The following is a 23,305-nucleotide window of genomic DNA, read 5'->3' as shown; positions in this document are numbered from 1 at the left end:
TCTTTTTGTACGGTCGGCTGCCTACTAATGGCTACACTCAGTCACCCATGATCTGGTTCTGGAGTTCAAGTTCACCGGCAGGAGTGTCACTCACACGCAGATCCCTATCAGAGCAACTTGACTTCTGTGATGATCGATCAATGTGTCTCTCTTGCTCCGATGATCTCCTCCAATGTTCTTGCTCCAATGTTGGCTTCTCTCCAGGAACCCTGTCCTCAGGGGCTGGGCAGGATGCTATGAGGTTGCACTTGAGTCAGGATAGGTCCAATGAGCTGTTCGTATAACTCATGGAACAATGCCATGGGTAAGTGTCATGTGCAGGCAGGGCACAGAATTCTGCAGAATTCTGGTGATTAGTAGGAACACATTTTTTTTTTTTTTTTTCAGTCCTGGGGCCTGAACTCTGGGCCTGGATACTATCCCAACAGCTCATCAGCTCAAGGCGAGTGCTCCACTTGAGCCACAGCGCCACTTCGGGTTTTCTGGTGGTTCATTGGAGAGAAGAGTCTCACAGACTTAACTGAGAGGGTTGGCTTTGAACCGCGATCCTCAGATCTCAGCCTCCTCAGTAGCTAGGATGACAGTGTGAGCCATGGGCTCAGGACTCACTGGCTCTTCTTCCATTTTTTATTTTTGGAAGTGGTGGGGTTTGAACTCGGGGCCTGGGTGCTGTCCTTGAGCTGAGCTCAGGATTCAAAGCTAGCATTCTACCATGTTGGGCCACAATAACTTAAAATCTGAGCTCATGCCTGTCATCCTAGCTACACAAGAGGCTGAGATCTGAGGATCGTAGTTCAAAGCCAGCCCGGACAAGAAAGTTTGTGAGACTCTCATCTCCCTATGAGCCAGCACAAAAGCCCGAAGTGGAGCTGTGATCCAAGTGGTAGAGCACCACCAGCCTTGAGTTAGGGGAGAAAAAAAAAAAGCTAAGAAACAGCACACCAGGCCCTGAGTTCAAGCCCCAGGACCGGCACAAAAATAAAACAAACAAAATAAAACAAACAACAACAGAAAGCTACTGGCCTGAATGTTTCCTCCTCAGATATTATGATTTGTTTAGATGAGAGTGCAGCCTGGACATTGAAACTGTAATGTAGGGAGGGAAAAAAAAAAAGAGAGAAAGAGAGGTTGGAAACGTGTCTCAAGCAGTAGAGTGACAGCCAAAGTGTGAAAGCATTGGATACCGAGTTCAAGTTCCAGAATGAAATCTAAGAAGAAAGGATTTGCCAGGCAGAGGTGGAGCCTAGCACCCCAAGAGCTGGAGCGCCCTCTTCTGGACATGCTGTGTCTACACTTACTAGGTGTGCAATTAACCGTGTTAAGAATTGATCATGGGAGCCAGGAGCTGGTGGCTCACATACCTGTCATCCCAACTACTCAGGAGGCTGAGAGCTGAGGATTGCAGTTTGAAGCCAAACCCAGAAAGAAGTGTTCCTGTGAGACTCTTAGTGCCAATAATATACTCAGAAAAAGCGGGAAGTAGCACTGTGGCTCAAGGGGTAGAATGCCCCCCTTGAGCACGAGGAGACTCACGGACAGCGCCCAGGCTCTGAATGGAAGCCCCAGGACCAGCAAAATAAACAAACAAACAAAACAAACCAGTTGATGGTGAACCAGGAGCTAGTGGCTCACAACCTGCAATCCTAGTGATTCAGGAGGCTGAGGTCTGAGGATCAAGGTTCAAAGCCAGCCTGGGCAGGAAAGTCCGTGAGACTCTTTTTTTTTTTTGGGTCCGGTCGTGGGGCCTGAACTCTGGGCCTGGGTGCTGTCCCTCAGCTCTTCAGCTCAAGGCTAGTGCTCTACCACTTGAGCCACAGCACCACCTCCGGCTTTTTTCTTTGTGCTTGTGTGGTGCTGAGGAATCGAACCCAGGGCCTCAGGCATGCAAGGCAAGCGCTCTACCACTGAGCCACCTTCCCAGCCCCCGTGAGACTCTTCAGGACCCCTCTTCCCTACTTTAGCTCCTGGGTGGGAATTGGTGATGGGGAGACAGGGACTCGGTCACTCGAGGGAAGTCAGGAGTCCCCTGGAGGGCAGAGCTTTGCAGGTTTCTGGGAGATGCACAAAGCAGCCGCTAGGGGGCAGGATTTGAACCCCTATCTATAAATTTCAAAAGAGCTCACAGTGGTGGGCTCCAAGCCTCCTTCCTGCCTTTCCCTTGTTCTAAATCTGCCTGACTATGGTTGTGCCTTTTGTTCTAGCCACTGTCAGAAAGTACAGCCGTGGAGCCCATGAACCCTCAGAGCAGCTCGCCCAGAGTTGCTGAGGAGGGGAGGCAGGCAGGAATGGAGGAGCCTGTAATGATCTTTTTTGCACAGCAAGCCTATGCTAGAGTGACAGGTGCATCCCAGTCTTAATCACTCTGTGTGTGTGTGTGTGTGTGTGTGTACACTGGGGCTTGAACTCAGGGCCTGGGCACTGTCCCTGAGCTTCTTCTGCTCAGGGCTGGCACTCTACTACTTGAGCCACAGCGCCCCTTCTGGCTTTTTCTGTGGATGTGGTACTGAGGAATCGAACCCAGGGCTTCATGCATGCTAAGCAAGCACTCTACCACTAAGCCATGTTCCAGCCTATTCATTATTATTATTATTATTATTTATTTTGAGTAGTCTCATGGACTTTCCTGCCCTCGCTAGCTTTGAACTGCAGTCCTCAGAGCTCAGCTTCCTAAGTAGCAAGGATTACAAATGTGAGCCACTGATGCCCTACTGCAATTGTTATTATTATTATCTTTAAGCAGTTTTACAAAGGGATTTTATAAACATGTCAGTTTACAAGTACCATACCATATCCAGCAGCCATGATTTGGAAAGTTATCAGAGCTCCTGGGATCATGAGAGAGAGAGAGAGAGAGAGAGAGAGAGAGAGAGAGAGATCAAATTCCATCTGTCACAGATACAGAAATACTAGGTCCCATTGACTCATGCCTGTCATTCTACCTACTCAGAAGGCTGAACATCAGAGGATCATGGTTCGAAGCCAGCCTGGACAGGAAAGTCTGTGAGACTCTTCATGTCAACAAGTCCCCAAAAAGCCAGAAGTGGGAGCAATGGGCTCAAGTGGTAGAACACAAAACTAGCCTTGAGCACACAAGCTTGGGGACAGCACCCAGGCCCTGAATTCAAACCTCGGAACTAGCATTAAAAAAAAGAAAAAAAAAGCGGGGGGGGGAGAGCTGGAACATCTTGCACGGGGAACTGCTGGGTAGTTTCCTCTCAGACCCAGTAACCCTTGCTCTGAATGAGACAGGAAGGCCGGGCACTGGAGAATTCACGGTCCCAATTGGTCCCAATTCCCACCACGGCGTGCAGCCAGCCAATTAGAAGAGTTCTGGGCCTTCTAGCAGACTTCCTATCTCCCACAAGGAACTTCAAATGACCATGAATGTTCTGGGCAAGAAAACTCCATTTCTTTTGCGCATAGGGGTCTGTTTTCCCTTACTGGGAGTGGGGTTGGGGGGAATAAAGGTAAGGGGGTACCTCTCTCCTTGTCTGCTGCAATTGTCATTGGGGGTTGAAGAAGAACAAAAGATTTCCTCATTTTAGCCAGGTGCTGATGGCTCACACCTGTCATCCACGCTACTCAGGAGGCTGAGATCTGAGGATCCTGGTTCGAAGCCAGCCCCAGGCAGGAAAGTGCATCAGACTCTTCTGTCCAATGAACCCCCAGAAAACCCAGAAGTGGTGCTGTGGCTCAAATTGGTAGAGTGCTAGGCTTGAGCAAAAAAGCTCAGGGACAGTGCTCAGGCCCTGAGTTCAAGTCCCACGACTGACCCGCCCTCCCCCCTTCCCCCATATCATTTCACCCCTGACCTACCTTGCTGAATTGGGGAACAGACATTCATTCTCACATTAGTTCCTTATCATTCGAGAGTGCTCTCCTACTCTTCTGGTGTTGAGCTATCTGGTGGTAGAGACGGTCAAGAAACCCATATGATTTTAAGTAAGGGAGGGAAGAGTATTTTAAGGAAGTGTTGGACAAAGTTCCCTTCATGATCTACTCTGGGTTATGGTACTGCATGCCCTGTTTTAAAACTCTTAGATTGCAACTAGATTTGTGGACTAGTTGATGGATAGTGTTTTATTGTATGGGGTCATCTATGTCAAGATCTTTTCTGTCTTACTAGATGCTAAGCTTCTGGCCAGCAGGAACAGTTACTAGTGCTTGTTTTTGTGTGTGGAATACTTAGTTCTGCTCAGCACTGAAGAGAATGGATAAGTAATAGTTCATGTAAGCACTTGCTAGTTGAAGTAAATGTGTGTGTGTGTGTGTGTGAGAGAGAGAGAGAGAGAGAGGGGCACAGAAAAAGACAGAGAGAAAGAACTAGAAAAAGAGACATAGAGAAAGGCAGAGAAGCCAGATACCAGTGGCTCACCCCTGTCATCCTAGCTACTCAGGGGGCTGAGATCTGAGGATCATGGTTCAAAACCAGCCCAGGTAGGAAAGGCTATGAGACTCTATTGCCAATGAACCACTCAAAACCCAGAAATGGAGCTGTGGCTCAAAGTGGTAGAGCACTAGGCTTGAGCAAAAGTGCTAAGGGTAGCATCCAGGCCCTGAGTTCAAGACCCATGACACACTCTCTCTCTCTCTCTCTCTCTCTCTCTCTCTCTCTCTCTCTCTCTCATGCACACACACACACAAAGAAAGAGACAGAGAGCAAAAGAGAGAGAAAGAGCACACAGGTGAGTCCATTTAGACTTCTTTTGATTAGAATGCTGTTCCTGAGCTTTTGTGCTCAAGGTTAGTGCTGTACCACTTGAGCCACACCTCCGAGTTTAGCTTTTGGCTGGTTCCTTGGGGATAAGAATCTCATGGCCTTTCCTGCCCAGGTGACTTTGAACTCTGATTCTCAGGTCTCAGCCTCCTGAGTAGCTAAGATGATTATGGGTGTGAGCCACTGGTACACAGCTTCAAAATATCTTAAGAAACAAAAACAGCCGGGTGCTGGTAGCAGGAGGCTTAGATCGAAGGATTGTGGTTTGAAGCCAGCCTGGGCAGAAAAGTCCCCGTGAGCTATGCTTCTCTTCAATAAACTACACCCCCAAAAAAGCCAAAAATGGTACTGTGGCTCAAGCGATAGAGTGTTAGCCTTGAGCACAAACAGGCTCAGGGACAGCGCCCAGGTCCTAAGTTCAAGCCCTGGGACCAGAAAAACAAAACCAAACCACAACATCCGCCCCCTTCCAAGAAAAAAACCAAGAGACAACAAACCCACAACATGTCTTCCTTACCTTCTCGAATTCTTTCTCACCTGTAGCCTAGTTTTTCAGTTTCTCTCTTTGTTTTCAAAAGAATGGGGTGCCAGCTTCATTTTTCTCCTGGAATAGCATGCCAACCCCACTCTCTTGATCTGTTTTCTTAAACAGAGACTGTCTCTCTCCAATTTTTAAATTGCTCTCTGTCCATAAGGTCATCGTTTCTCTTAAGATTAATGCCTACTTAGAAAGCAGAGAATACAGTAAGTAAGGAAATAACTTTTATCTCCTAGGGCTGACTTAAACCCTCCCCTCCTAGCTATCTACCCTGAGGTTTTAGAGTCGAAGTTTACCATCTGGCAACAATGCCAGGCACTGGTGGCTCCTGCCTGTCATCCTAGCTACTCAGGAGGCTGAGATCTGAGGATCCAGGTTCAAAGCCAGCCCGGGGGAGAGAAGTCTGGGAGACTCCTATCTCCAATGAACCATCCAAAAAAGCTGCAAGTGGAGCTGTGGCTCAAGCTGGTAGACCATGAGTCTTGATCAAAGAAAGCTAAGGGACAGCACGCAGGCCCTGAGTTGAAGCCCCGTTGTTAATGGCCAAATAAAGTAAGCGGCTGAGTTTTGGACTCTCAGGATGTAATGGAAGTTTAAAGTTGATTCCCCAAAACCCTCAGGCCAGGTGGATGTTCCCAGGCTAGAAAACACATAGTTAGGTGAGGGGCTGGAGAGGAGAATCTGATAACGTTTTGGGTCCAGGAAGGGTGTTGCTGTTTTCTTCTGTGATTGTGGGCTGTTTGCTTAACCCTTTGCCTCAGTTCCTCTGATAAGGGTTAAAACACAACACACACACACACACACACACACACACACACACACACACACACACACACACACACACACACACACGTTCTACAGGATTACTGAAAGGTTTCAGCAAAACAGGACATGCACTATGGGGGCAGAAGTCTGGTAAATAAACCTCTTTTCCTGCCTGAATAGCGTATGGCCTACTCTAGCAGGTACCTCATGAAACCTAGTATATTTCGTTTCCCTTACATATGATGCAGTGACTCAGATGAAAATGATCAGTTTCCATGTGTTCAGGTTTTCTTTGTCTGATCTGTGTCTTGCTAAGTCCTTCACCTCTACTTCCCAGACCTCTCTTCTAGAAAAGTAACTTTCCTTGTCTTATAATCTCTCTTTCTCTCTGTCTTTCCTTGAGAGCGCCCACAATCTGTTAGAGGGTGCCCCTTCCTTTCCGCTTCTTTGTCTGCTTGTCTGCTTGCTTGCTTCCTCAGTAAAGCTCCACCAAGTTTGAGTCTACGGCCCATTACTCATTTTTTTTCAATTTTTTTATTGTGATTAAGTGGTTACATAATTTCCCAAATTGCACAGTATTGTGGGAGAGTGATGCTCAGTTAAAGTCACAAACACATTGTAACTTTCCTGGAGCAAATTGTCTATCATGGTCTATACATTTATGAGTTCTATGAGCTTTGCGATACAGTTATTTCTTCCACATTGGGTGATATGTACATTTCTTTTGTTTTGCATAACATCAGCTGTTTCCTCTTTCCCTCTTGTTCCCTCCCTCCCATCGCTGCCATTGAGTTGCTTAGTTCATTTTGATCAATGTCCAGTGCAGCTGATGGGTCCCGCTGTTGTATGTTTTTCCCTGATTCCCTCTAGTTCTGTGTCATCCTCCTGGTTTCCCTCCGGTGTGCAAGTATGTACCATATATGTGATCAGCAGCATGGGGGTTATTTAGTAGTGATTCGACCAGATGAGTGGAAGTCCTTTGTTTCTTAAGTCCTGTTAATTTTGTGATATCACCTAACATTTTGGATTTAACATCCACTTATCAGGGAGACCATATGCTGTTTGTCTCTTTGCTCATGGCTTACCTTGCTCCACATGATTCCTTCTAGATCCATCCATTTTTCCCGGCAAATACCATTATTTTGTCCTTTCTGATGGCTGCGTAATATTCCATTGTGTGTAGATACCACAATTTTTGGATCCATTCATCTGTGGTGGGGCATCTGGGTTGTTTCCATACCCTGGCTATTGTGAACAGTGCTGCAATAAACATGGAGGTGCACGTGTCCTTGTATATTGGTTCCTGTTGTTCAGGATAGATGTCTAGAAGTGGTATGACCGGGTCATAAGGGAGGTCACATTACTCATTTTTGTGCACGGTAAAACTTAACGTGCACAGTTTGTGTATGCGCACGTGCGCACCTATGTATGCATGTCAGTGTCTGTGTAAACTTGTTATCTGGCATTGCAATCAAGTGACTTGGCTTCAATGGTCTGAGATTCCTGAAGTGTGTTCAGTTTGGATTCGTAGTTCTGTGCCAGCCAGTCTCCATGTAGACCAGATCCAGTCCATCTCTTCCAATCTGGAAGACAGGTCTTACTCCTGCCTAGACCATTCTGACTACCTCCACCATGGTTAAAAAAAAAAAAAAAAGACTAGACTCTAGCTTGACTCTATTACAGGCAGCTGATTCTTGGTGAAAGATTGCTTTGGATTTGCAAACACTAAGACTCTGGTGTGACATTCTTTTTGTAGTATTAGATTTGCAATCTGACCCAGCCTGACCTGGAAAAGGCTGGTTATGTTATGCTAGTGAAACAGATGTAGTTTAGGAGAGCTTCTTGTAAACTTTGGTTGATTTAGGCATTGTTAGGATCACCAGAAATCAATACTATATCTGTGCTAAAACTTAGCCCATCACATCTACCGAGTTTTGTCATTGCAGAATATTTGTTGGTTAATTCTTGACAAGGCGCAGGTAAGCTCTGCTTACTTCTATTTGATCTCCTTGTTGCTTGGAAATAATAAAGGGTTTTTAGGGCCAAGATTGCAGTTCAAAGCCAGCCCCGGGCAGAAAAATCCCTGAGCCCTCCATCTTCCAACTAAACCAGCAAAAAAGCCAGTCTGGAAGCATGGATCAAGAGATGCTTATCTCTGATTAACTTGCCAAACACTGGAAATGATGCTGTAACTCAACGTGCTAGCCTGGAACAGAAGTTCTCTGGGACAATGCCCAGGCTTTGAGTTCAAAACTCCAGGAATACCAACTGGGATGAGTCACCCCAGCAATAAGCATCTAGATCCCTGGGACTCAGCTAGTCTGGGGAACAAGGGACCATGGAGAGGAGTAAGAGGAGATGATGTCACATCAGCCGAAAGTCAACAGAAGTTAAGTAGCCTGCCCATCTTCACTTGTCTACATTCTTGTCTTTGTTACCTGACCCTATAAGAACTAGCCGATCTACCCCAGTCATCCAATTTTTTAATTTTCTGTCCAGACCTTGTCCACCAAGAGACAGTAGCTGCCTGCTGCTTCCTCCCAGAGGAGATCACATCTCCACCTTTTACCTCTGACATCCAAGGAGGAATCTGCGCTCTTTCTCATAGTGATCAAAAGGCTGGAATGTTAAGGTCTGCCCCGGGCCATGTAGTCCCTGTGTGTAGACACCTCTGTAGCTCTTGCCTAACTTTCTGCCCTGTATCTGTGTTACCTAGGTAACTGGCACACCTGGAAGCAATCTCCTCCCTCTCCTGCTAGGTCACATCTTTTAGCCGTCTCTGGTTACTTCCTGGTAAAATGGGAAGTGGTGTTATTTACTCCCTAGGTTGTGTTCTTCATTATTAGCCGTGAGAACTTATCTACCAATGGTTACCCACGGTTATCTTCCGTTTCACGAGTGATAAGAGCTCATCTACCACTGACTGCAGAATCAACTTTTCTAGATCCGGTACTACTTGTCTTCTTTTCCTTCTCCTTCAGAAAAGGAGAGAGGAAAAGGCTGCAGAGGTGGTTTAGTTAGAAGATTATTTCCAGGTAGGCTGGGAAGTTACCTGTTTAAAAAGGGAATCAATCAGTGTTGCTACCGATGCCCATTTTCCTCTTTGCTTTCTTCTGATTTTCTTGTTCCTTTTTCCTGCCTGCATTAGAACATGCTTGCTTGTCACCCTCATCTGAATTTGGCTTTTCTGTGTGTGTGTGTGTGTGTGTGTGTGTGTGTGTGTGTGTGCATTCTGGTACTAGAGCTTGAACTCAGGGGCTTGCACGCATCTCTTGCTTAGCTTTTTATACTCAAGGCTGGTGCTCTACCACTTGAGCCACAGCTCCCCTGGCCAGCTTTTCCCCGATTACATTGGAGATAAGAGTCTCATGGATTCTTCTGCTTGGGCTGGATTTGAAATGTGATCTTCAGAGCTCAGCCTCTTGAGTAGCTAGGATTCTAGTGCTGGGCTTGAACTTGGCTTATTTATTTGTTTATTGAACTTGGTTTTTTGAAACTGTTCAACTTCCATAAATTCTCCAAATATTAAGATCATAACCACTTCAAAAAGGTTACTGCTAAGTCATTTGTGTTTGTTGATATTGATTTTTAAGAACTTTAGTGAAGGGCTTGAGAAGGTGGCTTAGTGGTAGAGTGCTTTCCTAGCATGCATGAAGCCCTGGGTTTGATTCCTCAGTACCACATACACAGAAAAAATCGGAAGTGGTGCTGTGGCTCAAGTGGTAGAGCACTAGCCTTGAGCAAAAGAAGCTCAGGGACAGTGCTCAGGCCCTGAGTTCAAGCCCGAAGACTGACAAAAAAAAAAAAAAAAAGGAAGAAATTCAGTGAAAATATAATTTATATTTTAGTATGCATGTATATTCGTGTATATGTATATACAGATCTACATTTTTATGTGAGCAATAAATAGAGATGTGTACCAATATATGTTTTTGTTTACTTTTCTGCTAGTTCTGGGGCTTGAACTCAGAACCTGGTGGCTTCCCCTGACCTTTTTTTGTTGTTCAAGGTTAGCACTCTACCCCTTGAGCTATGGCTCCATTTGTGACTTTTTTGGTGGTTTATTGAAATTAAATGTCTCCAGGACTTTCCTGCCTGGGCTGGCTTTGAACTGCAATCCTCAGATCTCAGCTTCCTGAGATAGAACCCCCTACAAACTCCTATGGAAACCCTTACTTTGTCTGAGGATGGAGGGGAGAGGGTATCGTTTGACGAGTATTCCATGAGAATGTGCTAGACTCGGGGGATCTTCTAGTGTATGCATGATGGGAGTTGGGGGTATACCTGCTGCTCAATTCCTAAGGTGGCCATTGACTCTCGCAAGCCGGGTTGTTTCTCTGAAGGGAAGTTTGAACCCTTTGTAGGACCCAATAAACAAAAGCAGATAAATTCAAGCTGGGCGACGGTGGCTCACGCCTGTCATCCTAGCTACTCAGGAAGCTGAGATCTGAGGTTCGCAGTTCAAAGCCAGCCCGGGCAGGAAAGTCCATGAGACTCTTATCTCCAAGGAACCACCAGAATACCAGAAGTGGTGCTGTGGCTCAAGTGGTAGAGCGCTCGCCTTGAGCTGAAGAGCTCAGGGACAGCGCCCAGGCCTAGAGTTCAAGCCCTACAACAGACAAAAAAAGAAAAAGCAGATAAATTCAGCAAAGGATGTTCACCCCCACAGGTGATCAACAGAAACAGAAATAGGAAAGGCCAATTATGTCAATGACAATCATCCTCAGGAATGAAATACATAATTCCCCCCAATGATGTCTCCCAGACCCATCTCCGTTGGCCAACTAAGATTTTTTCTCGTACATCTTTTCCATATTGATGGACTCTGTTGAAATGAGCCTGTTTCCTACAGTGTCAAGAATATATTTACCTTCCCACTTGGCTGAAAGAAATTTTGCAGAGTGGATTAAGAGCTTTAGAGATACAACACCTTGGATGATTTGCCCTTTGTATGATATTTGTTTTAGGCAAAGAGGGTTTTCTTTCTTTTTCTTTGCCATTTTTAGAGCCACAGCACCACTTCTGGTTTTCTGGTGGTTTTACTGGAGATAAGAGTCTCACAGACTTTCCTTGTGCGGACTGGCTTTGAACTACAATCCTCAGATCTCAACTTCCTACGATTATAGATGTGAGCTACTGGTGCCCAGAGCTATATTTTTTATAGAAATACTTGTATATCTATCTCTATAGATGTATACATTATAGATCTATAGCAATAGACGTAAATGGGTAGATATAGATAGGTGATAGGTATAGGTAGATTTATAAATATATAGACATACATATAGGTATAGATATATAAATGTATCAATAGATACTATATAAACATATGTATGATTATAGATTATATATAAATATATAGGTAATATATAGATAATATAATAATAGATAAATATATTGATCTAGATCTATAGTTATAGCTATATCTCTCTATATAGATAGATAAAGACAGACAGAACAAGTGTGTGTGTGTGTGTGTGTGTGTGTGTGTGTGTGTGTGTATGTGTGTGTAACTAGAACTCAAAGTTGATGCTCTATCACTTGAGCCAGGACTCCACTTCCAGCTTTTTGCTGGTTCATTGGAGGTAAGAGTCTCATGGACTTTCCTAGCCAGGCTGGCTTCAAACCTTGATCCTCAGATCTCAGCCTGCTGAGTAGCTATGGTTATAGGCATGAATCACTGGCTCCAGTTGCTGATACATCTTTGGAACTATATTCTAAGGGATCTCTAAAATGTACAGACAGCAGCTGGGAAGGTGGCTCAGTGGTAGAGTGCTTGCCTAGCATGCATGAAGCCCTGGGTTCGATTCCTCAGTACCACATCCACAGAAGAAGCTGGAAGTGGCGCTGTGGCTCAAAGTGGTAGAGAGCTAGCCTTGGGCAAAAGAAGCTCAGAGACCGTGCTCAGGCCCAGAGTTCAAGCTCCAGGACTGGAGGGAAAAAAAAAAAAGGCTAAACAGCTCAGCTCCTTTGCATCTGAGTAAGTACATCAACCACTGGAGTGTGTCATCGTGATTAATCCTGGCATTTGGTTTTGGTTTTGGTTTTCTTTGATTACAGGGCCAAGCAGAATGGAGACTCCTATAACCGAAGTGGAGACTTGGACCGGGGTGGTGGTTGGCACAACACCTTATGATTACAACTGGGCTTCGCCCTGTGAGAAAATCAGCATCAAGGAGCAGGGGGCTCGGTTCCTGCCCCCTCTGTATTCTGTGGTGTTCATCCTGGGCCTGCTGGGGAACACCATGGTCCTGGTGATTCTCATCAAATACAAGAGGCTCAGGATTCTGGCCAACATCTACCTGCTCAACTTGGCCATCTCCGACTTGCTCTTCCTCTGCACGCTTCCTTTCTGGATCCACTACGCCACGTGGGGTGAGTGGGTTTGGGGGAGCATCCTGTGCAAGTTCATCTCTGGATCTTATTACCTGGGCCTGTACAGCGAGATCTTCTTCATCATCCTGCTCACCGTCGACAGGTACCTGGCCATCGTCCATGCCGTGTTTGCCCTTCGAACCCGGACGGTGATGTTTGGTGTGATCACCAGCGGTGTCACCTGGGGTCTGGCTGGGCTGGCGGCCCTCCCTGAGTTCATCTTCCATGAGTTCCAAGAACACCTGAACGAGTCGATCTGCAGCCCTCTCTACCCAGAGGATGAAGAAGAGCGCTGGAAGTATTTCCACGTGCTGAGAATGAATATCTTGGGCCTGGCCCTGCCCCTTCTCTTCATGGTCATCTGCTACTCCAGGATCGTGAAGACGCTGCTTCGAGGCCCCGGGAAGAAAAAAATCAAGGCCATCCGCCTCATTTTCATCATTATGATGGTCTTTTTCCTGTTCTGGGCTCCTTACAACCTGGTGCTGCTCCTCTCGGTTTTCCAAGGCCTGGTGTTGGAGAGCAGCTGTGAGCAGAGTCGGCAGCTGGACGTGGCCATGCAGGTGACCGAAGTGATCGCCCACACCCACTGCTGCGTCAACCCGGTCATCTATGCCTTCGTGGGCGAGAGGTTCCGGAAATATCTACGCCATTTCTTCCAGAGGCACGTGCTCAGCTGCGTGGGGAACTACATGCCTTTCCTTCCCGGGGAGAAGCTGGAAAGGAGTTCCCTTTCGCCTTCCACGGGGGAGTTGGAACTCTCTGCTGTGTTTTAGATCCCTGGGTGCACAAAAAAAAAGATGGATTGGGAAGAGGAAATAAATGCACAGAGTCAACCCCGGGTGGCTACAGAACAAAAAGAAAGGATTTCTTTGTGCTTCTGAGCCACAGAAACATGCTACCTATTACACACACACACACACACACACACACATACATCCACACACACACAATTCAGAATCATGTGTGATCAGCAAAAGGTGAAGCTATTATAGCTATTCTTCACGCCTATCCAGACAGCCACCAGATAATGGAAGCTTTCCGCTATGAGTTTAATTCTTCAATATGGCACAAATGATTTGGCCTCATCCGATTTAAAAACGTTCGGGGCTGGGAAGGTGGCTCAGTGGTAGAGTGCTTGCCTAGCACACACGAAGCCCTGGGTTCGATTCCTCAGTACCAAATAAACAGAAAAAAGCCGGAAGTGATGTTGTTGGCTCAAATGCTAGAGCACTAGCCTTAAGCAAAAGCAGCTCGGGGACAGTGCCCAGGCGCTGAGTTCAAGCCCCAAGACTGGCAAAAAAAGAAAAATGAGATAGCTAGATGTTGATGGCTCACACCTGTCATCTTAGCTACTCAAGAGGCTGAGATCTGAGGATCTCCATTTGAAGCCAGTCCAGGAGGAGTAGAAAAAGTCTGACAGATTCCTCAATGAACATCAAAAAAGCTAGAAGTAGAGTTGTGGCTCCAAGTGGTAGAGCACCAGCTTGGAACATACAAGCTCAGGCACAGTACTGAGTTCAAGTCCCGGGATGGGCACAAATAAACAAACCAAAGATTAGGTTATTTCTGAGCCTCACTGCATCTCAAATAGACCGTTTGGGCGTTTGTTTTGGCTAAAATATTAGGGACTAGACAAAAAAAATGGGAAAAGAACAGTGGACATCACTATAGCACCATTTCCCATTGGCCCAAGACCTAGTATGTTGTCATTCAGCAAGGTATAAGCAAGCATCAACTTCTTATTCATTTATTTGCTCACAATTGTGTGTGTGTGTGTGTGTGTGTGTGTGTGTGTGTGTGTGCGTGCACGTGTGCACCTGTGCATGTGCATGCACTCCTGGGTGCTATCCCTTAGCTTTTTCATTCAAGACTAGTTGCACTCTACCACTTGAACCACTGCTCCCTTCCTGGTTTTTGATGGTTCATGGGAGATAAGAATCTCAGGGACTTTGGATGATATATAATCTTCAAATCTCACCCTCCTGAGTAGCCAGGTCATCTGGTCCCTCATCATTCATTCATTCATGTGTTCATTTAATATTTGCAAAGCACATTCTAGCTTCTCAGCTAACTCTTGAGGATATGAACTTGAACGTCTTACAAATGCTACTGCAGGGAACTCATCATCGGATCGAACTGGACAGATCTCCAAGCTACTTGCAACCAACACAAGACAAAGTCTCACCTTGATGTCAGAACATTTTTTTTTTAATATTTTCTCAGTCAAATGCTTGGCAAAGGGCCATCTACTCCATCCATCCTCAACTGCTTATGCCTGGCCCTCCATTTCCTCACCATCGTGTCTGCCTGAAAGTTGGGTTTAGGATGTAAACTCTGAAACATCCAAAACACAGAACGCTAATCTCAAGCTGGCTTGGAAACCTTAAAGCACTTTCTATCTTTCTCTGTGTCTCTGTGTCTGTCTGTCTGTCTCTCTCTCTCTCCCCTCTGTCTCTCTGTGCTTTAGTCAAAATGTACAATAAAACACCCTGTTTAAAAATAAAAGCTTTAAAAAATTGTCTTGGGTTCTCTCTTATCCTGTGAAGTGGTGTCTGTTAACCACAAATGCTGCTGGTGTACAGATAGTTGGGGTAGGGGTGGGTGAGGAGGGAAAACATAAGTGATTTTTTTTCTGGGTGGTACTAGAGATTGAACCTCAGGGTTTTATACTTGCTAGGCAAGAACTCTGCCTTTTGAACCACATCCCCTAGTCCTTTTTGTTTCTAGCTCTGTGTGTGTATGTGTGTGTGTGTGTGTGTGTGTGTGTGTGTGTGTGTGTGTGTGTGTGTGTGTGTGTGATTTCAGGACTCTCAGAAAAGCCAGTCTGGAGAAAGATCACAGAACAATTAGGTTTGGAACATTTTTTTTGGGGGGGGGCAGGGATTACTGCTGGGTCCATGGCAGATCAAATCAGAGCATTTTGGAAAACTGATGATAAGACCGGATGCCAGTGGCTCATGCTTGCAATCCTAGCTACCAGGAGGCTGAAATCTGAGGATCAAGGTTCAAAGCCACTGTGCGTAGGAAAGCTCATAAGACTTATCTCCAATTAACCAGCAAAAACTAGAAATGGAGCTCTGGCTCAAGTGGTAGAGTGTCAACCTTGAATGAAGAAGCTAAGAGACAGCACCTAGGCCCTGAGTCCAAGTCCTAAGACTGGCCGAGAGAGAAAGAGAGAGAGAGAGAGAGAGAGAGAGGCAGGCAGACAGACAGACAGACAGAGACAGAGACAGAGTTGCAAACTTGGCCACAGGCCTTTTTTTTAAAAAAAAGAAACTTATTTGATTTTGTTTACTTTATTTCACTTCATTTTACTCCAGACCCAACTCCACTTTATTTTATTTATTTTTGTCAGTCATGAGACTTGAACTCGGGGCCTGGGTGCTTCCCTGAGCTTCTTTTGCTCAAGGCTAAGCGCTCTACCACTTGAGCCACAGCGCCCCTTCTGGTCTCCCCAAGTCAAAAAAACAAACCAACCAACAAAGCCATATCTGTGTGGTTAATTGAAGAACGGTAGCCATTTTGGGAAATACACGAAACCTGACCATGCGTTTGTATGTTGTATTTCCTTTTTTGGTTACCTTTGAAGCACCAATACACTTTTTTTTTCCTTTGGTAGACATTTAGCTACATTGCCATCGTGAGACCAGATCGGAGTCTCAAGATGGAAATGGCTGAGGAGCAGAAGATGACCCACATTTCCCCTTTCTTCTGTCATCTCAAATCTCCATGGGAGGCTACTCCAACATCTCCTTGCTCAAGGAAATAAGTTCTCTCAATGGAGCCCCCAAAAGTGTTGCTTCGTTGGGTATGTGTGACCTTGTGCAATTGGAGAAATGCAGAGCGAGAGGAAGAGAAAGAAAAAGAGACAGGCAGATGGAGAGGGGGAAAACAGAGAGAAAGAGAAACAGAGAGATGGAAGGAGGAAGAGAGGAAGGGATGGAGGGAGGAAAGGAGGAAAGGAGGAAGGAAAGAAGGGAGGGAGGTTAAGTGACAACTTCCCAGTGAGTAATTCAGATTTAATTCTGTTCATCTGGCAACCCTCAACTCTCCACCACCAAGCTAATCCTGAATGGGGCCCAAGAAAACGATGGAGTAAGGCGGAGACACTGGGAGATGATGGCAGGAAATGAGTATGATAGAACAATGCTTAGACTTCATTACTTCTTCCTCAGTCTCTTGTAGACCCACCCTTCAAGACTTCATTATGTCCTTTCCCAATCTTTGTATCAGTACCCCCACCCTCCCCACCCTGTCCAAGACCCACATCCTGCCCCCAGCCCATATATGTATAGATACCCAAGCTGAACAGAGAAATGCATGACACCGTCAGCAGAGATGCCACTTCAAACCATATACCGAGCCACCCAGTACAGTCAGTTCATCCCCGCCTGCAGCCACCAAACCACAGCCTCGTGACTCACACACTTTTCCCTCACTGCTTCTTCCCATCTGGTTTCTGTCATTTCTGGGGTGAAGCTGTGGCTCGTGTGGCTGGTAGGTGGGCTCCCTAAGGTTCTAGAAGAATAAAGGGGCAGCAACAAGATGAGGAGAGAAAAGTTGCACAGGATTCTGAGTGGACTGGAATCTCCTTCACCCAGAGCTCTACTGAATGGCCATATCTAGCTGCAAGGGAGTCCAGTCAATGACTAGTAAGGAAGAAGGAAAGATGGCTTTGGGGCAGCCAGTCAGAAAGATCTAGTCCCTGTCAGAGGTACCCCTGAGCACATGGATTCAATACCAGGTGTCCCTAAACAGGTCACTTCTAGCCTTTTCTGAGTAGTTCATTGGAGATGAGAGTCTCATGAATTCTCCTGCTCCAGTGCTGGCTTTGAACCATGATCCTCAGAACTCAGCCTCCTGAGTAACTAGGATGACAGTAACTAGGAGTGAGCCACAAGCACCCAGCTTATTCCTTTCCCTTTCCTTCTACATCCAGAACATTCAAGAAACATGCAACAGGTTGATTCTCCCAGGGTTACAGAGAACCAATTACTTTTTCTTTTCTTTCCTTTTTCTTTTTTTGCTGGTCCTGGGGCTTGAACTCAGGACCTGAGCACTGTCCCTGAACCTCTTTGTGCTCAAGGCTAGTACTCTAGCACCTGAGCCACAGTGTCTCTTCTGGCTTTTTCTGAGTGGTTTATTGGAAATAAGAGTCTCAGACTTTTCTGCCTGGCTGGCTTTGAACCACGATCCTCAGATCTCAGCCTCCTGAATAGCTAGGATGACAGACGTGAGCCACTGGCACCCATTTTTTATTTTATTTTATTTTTCTCTTCAACTTCAGAGGGTATCTGCAGGGTACCAGCTGGGTCTGAGGAACTAGAGTTGGGGAAATGGGACTCATGTATTCCAACAGGAGCCAATTATCAACGCCCAGTTCCAAGGAGCTCACCTCTTGTGCAATGATGCTGGGGTGGGGGGGGAATCTGTGACTCAAGAGATGTAAAATAAAATAAGATCAACACAAGAAAACCACAGCTTCTCGAAGGAAGAAGTTGTTGGAAACCATTTGGACCAGGGAGACATTGTGAAATGTGAACAGATTTGTAACATGGGGCTAGACAGAGAGACACCTAGTCAAGACCAAGGTGAACATAGTTCTAGGCTATGTTCAGAGCACGGTTCATCTCTCAAAGTTGTAACTGTTGTCATTTATAAAAAGGGAAAAAGGCCTGGGAACTAGCAGCTCATGCTTGTATTACAAGCTACTTAGGAGGCTGAGATCTGAGGAGACAAGGAACTCAATTCAAAGCCATCCTGGGCAGGGAAGTCCATGAGACTCTTCAAAAAGCTTTAAGTGGTAAAACACTAGCCATGAGCAAAAGAAGTTCAGGGACAGTGCCCAGGCCCTAAATCAAGCCCCAGGACAACAAAACAATAAAAAGAAAGAAAGGGAAGGAATGACAGAGTGCTGGTTGCTCACACCTGTCATCCAAGCTACTCAGGAGGCTGAGATGTGAGGATCGTGGTTCAAAGCCAGCCCAGGCAGGAAAGTCTCCAATGAACTAGCAAAACCTGGAAGTGGAGCTGTGGCTCAAAGGGTAAGAGTGCTAGCCTTGAGTACAAAAGCCCAGCAACAGCGCCCAGACCCTGACTTCAATTCCTAGGACTAGAACCAAAAACTTAAAAAAAGGAAGTTGCAAGTCCAGCCCCCAAAATGGGTACCAACCATAAGGGCCTGTGTGGGATGCACCGCAAGGGCAGACAACAAACCAAATTAACAAGGGTCAAAAAGAGGAAGTGAGCTAAACCCAAACTGACACCCAAATGTGTGTATGCTCAAGCTGGGGCTTGAACTCAGGGAGCTAGGTGCTGTCCCTGAGCTTCTTTGCTCAAGACTAGCATTCGGCCACAGCAGCCCCATTTCTGGCTTTTTGTGGTAATTTCACAGACATTCCTGCCCAGGCTGGCTTTGAACCACAATCCTCAGCCTCCTGAGTATTGAGGATGACAAACTTGAGCCACCAGCACCTGGTTAAGGTGCATAATTCTTTAAGTGCATGATATATATATGCAATTTTTAAATATATATATATTACTTTGTTGAGTTGAAACCCCTTTATACAACGGTTTAAAGATCACTAAAAATAAATTAGATAAACAAATGAATAAGAATATAGGCTGATAAAACCTTGCCATTATGGAATAATTATGGCACCAAATGACTTCCAAATTAAAATTTTAGCCTTGCTAAGCACTGGTGGCTTTCGCCTGTCATCCCAGCTACTCAGGAGGCTGAGATCTGAGGATCGTGGTTCAAAGCCAGCCTAGGCAGGAAAGTCCATGCGACTTTTTTTTATTTTTGCCAGTCCTGGGGCTTGAACTCAGGGCCTGGGCACTGTCCCTGAGCTTCTTTTGCTCAAGGCTAGAGCTCTACCACTTGAATCACAGCGCCACTTCCAGCTTTTTCTGTGCATGTGATACTGAGGGATTGAACCAAGCATGCTAGGCAAGCACTCTACCACTAAGCACTTTTCCTGTCCCCCCCCCCCTTTTTTTGCTGGTCCTGGGGCTTGAACTCAGGGCCTACATGCTATCTTTGTGCTCAAGGCTAGTGTCCTACCATTTGAGCCACCATGCCCCTTTTGGCTTTTTCTGAGTAGTTTATTGGAGATGAATCACATGAACTTTTCTGCTCTGGCTGGCTTTGAACTATGATCTCAGATCTCAGTCTCCTGAGAAGCTAGGATGACAGGTGTGAGCTATTGGCACCTGGCTTCTCTGAGACTCATCACCAGTGAACTATTCAAAAACTGGCAGTGGTGCTGTGGCTCAAGTGGTAGAGCACTAGCCTTGAGCAAAAGAAGCTCAGGGACAGCGCCCAGGGCCTGAGTTCAAGCCTCACAATGGAAAACAAAACAAAGCAAAACAACACACACACACCACACACACACACACACACACACACACACACACATACACACATACACACACACACACACACACACAAAACCCTCCAGCCTCAATCCGGAGCTAAAACTCAACACCTTCCACCACACACGCTGAAAGGAGGAAAAAAGCACTTCGGAATTTATCTTGTCTCTTTCCTCAAAGGCTCTTAATTCTTAGGCACTGCTCTTAAAAGAGCCAGGCAAAGCGTACACTTGCCATTTCTGTTGGAAGATACCAAGTTGTTCTAAAAATTCAGGAGACGGAATTGAAAGAACTAGAAGAGTCAGGGTTCAAGAGTAAGAAACCAAAAGAGGAACGTAAAACTATGGTTACTATATTTTAAAAAAAAAGACACACACACACACACAAAAAGAGGAATGGAAATTGGATCATCTTACAAAAGAAATTCATAGTCTGCCTTCTCTTCCCTAAATACTCATCAAGAAAGATGAAGCCCGGGGCTGGTGGCTCACGCCTGTTCACCTAGCTACTCTGGAGGCTGAGATCTGAGGATCATGGTTCAAAGCCAGCCTGGGTAGAAAAGTCCGTGAGAATTTCATCTCCCATGAAGCACCGAAAACAAAACCAAACCTTGAAAGCGGCACTGAGGCCCAAATGATAGAGTGCTAACCTGGAGCACAAAAGCTCAGGGACAGTGTCCAGGCCCTCAGTTCAAGCCCAGGACTGGCACCAAAAAGAAAGGAAAAAGAAAAGAAAAACAAATTAAAGGAAAAAAGGGAAATAGTACAAGAGAAACAGATCTGAGAAAGAGAACTGCCCCAGTTACATCAGAATAGCTGGGATGGTAGGAATGAACTACCCTGCCCAGCCTGCCTTGCCCATTTTTATTTGCCTTTGGTGTGGAGATATCAATATTCTCTACATATTCTGGATAGTATGCCTTTATCAGATGCAAAATTTGCAAATATTTTGTCTCATTCTATAGATTTTTTTTCACTTTCTTGATAATGTCCTTTTTGTGCAGGAAAGATTTTTTTTAACTTAAAGTATGATTTATCATTTTCCCACCCATTGATTTCTTATGCATTTGGTGTCATATCTAAGAGTTAATAGACAAATCAAAAGCCATAAGGAGAGGCTGGGAAGGTGGCTCAGTGGTAGATTGCTTGCCTTGCCTGCATGAGGCCCTGGGTTCGATTCCTCAGCACCACATAAGCAGAAAAAGCCAGAAGTGGTGCAGTGGCTCTAGTGGTAGAGCGCTAGCCTTGAGCTGAAGAGCTGAGGGACAGTGCCCAGGCCCAGAGTTGAAGCCCCCTGACTGACAAAAATAACAGCCATAACGATTTGCCTTTATTTTATTTCTATTTTGGGGGTGCCAGTCCTGGGTCTTGAACTCAGGGTCTCAATACTGTCTCTGAGCTTCTTTTGCTCAAGGCTAGCGCTCTACCCCTTAAGCCACGACTCCACTTCAGTCTCTTTTTTTTGGTAATTTATCAGAGACAAGAACCTCACAGAGTTTCCTGCCCAGGCTGGCTTTGAACCACAATCCTCAGATCTCAGCCTCCCTGAGTATCTAGGATTATAAGCACGAGCCACTGGTACCTGGCTTTGCTTTCATATTTTCTTCTAAGAGTTTTATAATTTCAGCTCTTATATTTGGATCACGGATCCATGTTTAGCTAATCTTTGTAGGTGACATGATCATTGCTCTTAACCTGTGGACATCCTGTTACTTTCACCACAATTTGTTGCAAAGGATTCTTTCTCCTATTCCAAAGTCTTGGCGTGCTTGTTGAAAATTAACTCATAATAGATGTTCAGGTTTATTTCTAGACGCAGGAAGCTGAGATCTGAGGATTGTGGTTTGAAGCCATTCCATTCCATTGACTTATATGTCTATACAAATTCCATAGTTTTTAGTTCCATACTGTTTTGATGACTATATACATTCAGTATGTTTTAAAATCAGAAAGTAGGGCTGGGAATGTGGCTTTGTGGTAGGGTGCTTGCCTAGCATGCATGAATCCCTGGGTTGGATTCCTTAGTACCACATACACAGAAAAAGCTGGAAGTGGCCCTGTGGCTCAAGTGGTAGAGTGTTAGCCTTGAGCAAAAAGAAGCTCAGGGACAGTGCCCAGGCCCCGAGTTCAAGCCCCAGAATTTGCAAAGTAAAATAAAATCAGAAAGTATTCTGGGCACTGGTGGCTCAGGTCTGTAATCCTAGCTACTTGAGAGGCTGAGATCTAAGGATCACGGTTCAAAGCCAGCCCCAGCAGGAAAGCTCATGAGACTCTGATCTTCAAAGAACCACCAGAAAACCAGAAGTGGTGCTGTGGTTCAAAGCCGTAGAGCACACACCTTGAGCATAAAAGCTCAGAGACAGGGCCCAGGCAATGAGTTCAAGTCCCAGGACCGACCCCCCCACCCCACCCCCTAAAAAAAAATCAACTCTGGATGATGGTTAACTCTGCAGGTTAAACTCTCACATGTGACTTTTGGAGGATTTTATTCATTGGACTTCTGTTGTAGGGGAAGAGGGTTAACATCATTCAAACCGAAAGTTCAATTTGCTCTCAGCACCTGTGTGTGTACTATGGGCAGAAGATAAGTCTCATCCAACTAAAAACGTGGGGGACAGGAGGGTGGGAAACAGCGTGGAAAGAATTGTCCGTGAGACAAGAAGACAGAAAGACTTTTTAGTGACCTAAAGATAATTCTCCACCTCCCCCCCCCCCCTCCCCGGCTCTGTTTTCAGAAATGAAGTTGCTCAGGTAACAAAAATTCTTCCTCCCAACCATTTCACAGATGCTTCTGGGTTCACTGTGGTTTCTATCAGCTTCCTGTGGCCTACTAAACTAGAGCAGCGAGTTCTAGGATTCTAGAAAACCTCCAAGTTTGGATCAACTTGGTCTGGATGAAATCATACTCACATAAAACGGCAATCTTACTTGCTGTGGTCTTGGCTTCACAATATAAATAAATAAATAAATGACAGAAAGAGCCGGGCGCCAGTGGCTTGCACCTGTCACCCTAGCTACTCAGGAAGCTGCGATCTGAGGACCGAGGTTCAAAGCTAGCCCAAGTAGGTAAGCCTATGAGACTTCTCTCCAATGAACCACCAGAAAACCGGAAGTGGTGTTGTGGCTCAAGTAGTAGAGTGCTCACTTTATGCTGAAGAGCACAAGGACAGCCCGCAGGCCAGAGTTCAAGCCCCACAACCAACCAAATAATAAACAAACAAACAAACAAATAAATAAATAACAGAAAGGATCTCTGCTACCACCAAAGGCAGTAGGGTCACAAGTTCAAGACCAGCCTGGGGAAGAAAAAGGATTTTTTTTTCTACTCTGTTTGTGTGTGTGTGTGTGCACGCTAGTGCTTGGGCTTGAACTCAGGTCTCGGGGTGCAATTGCTTAGCTTTTTTGCTCAAGTCTGGTATTCAATCAATTGTGGTCCAACTCTACTTCTGGCTTTTGTGCTGGCTCATTGGAAATAAGAGTGCTTACGGGCTTTTCTGGGTTGCTGGTTGTCTGGGTTGCTTTTGAATCGTG

At 45.6% G+C, this 23,305-nt stretch overlaps 1 protein-coding gene across 1 annotated transcript; it reads left to right on the top strand.

The window, feature by feature from the left end:
* Nucleotides 1-8,990: 8,990 nt before the first annotated feature.
* Nucleotides 8,991-13,423, top strand: Ccr3 (C-C motif chemokine receptor 3). Its single transcript, XM_042666011.1, has 2 exons — nt 8,991-9,055; nt 12,081-13,423. Exon 2 carries the CDS (start codon nt 12,092-12,094, stop codon nt 13,169-13,171), a length of 1,080 nt encoding a protein of 359 aa, XP_042521945.1. The 5' UTR covers nt 8,991-9,055; nt 12,081-12,091; the 3' UTR covers nt 13,172-13,423.
* The last annotated feature ends 9,882 nt before the right edge of the window (nt 13,424-23,305 follow it).

Source organism: Dipodomys spectabilis, unplaced genomic scaffold, assembly GCF_019054845.1.
Source record: "Dipodomys spectabilis isolate Male_0828 unplaced genomic scaffold, ASM1905484v1 ptg000360l, whole genome shotgun sequence".
NCBI classification, from domain to species: Eukaryota; Metazoa; Chordata; class Mammalia; order Rodentia; family Heteromyidae; genus Dipodomys; species Dipodomys spectabilis.
Note: the sequence above shows the minus strand (reverse complement) of the source record. Positions and strands in the feature narration are given on the sequence as shown.

Bases quoted from the DNA above. Each gene is read 5' to 3' on its own strand.
- Ccr3 (XM_042666011.1), top strand. From the start codon at position 12,092: ATGGAGACTCCTATAACCGAAGTGGAGACTTGGACCGGGGTGGTGGTT.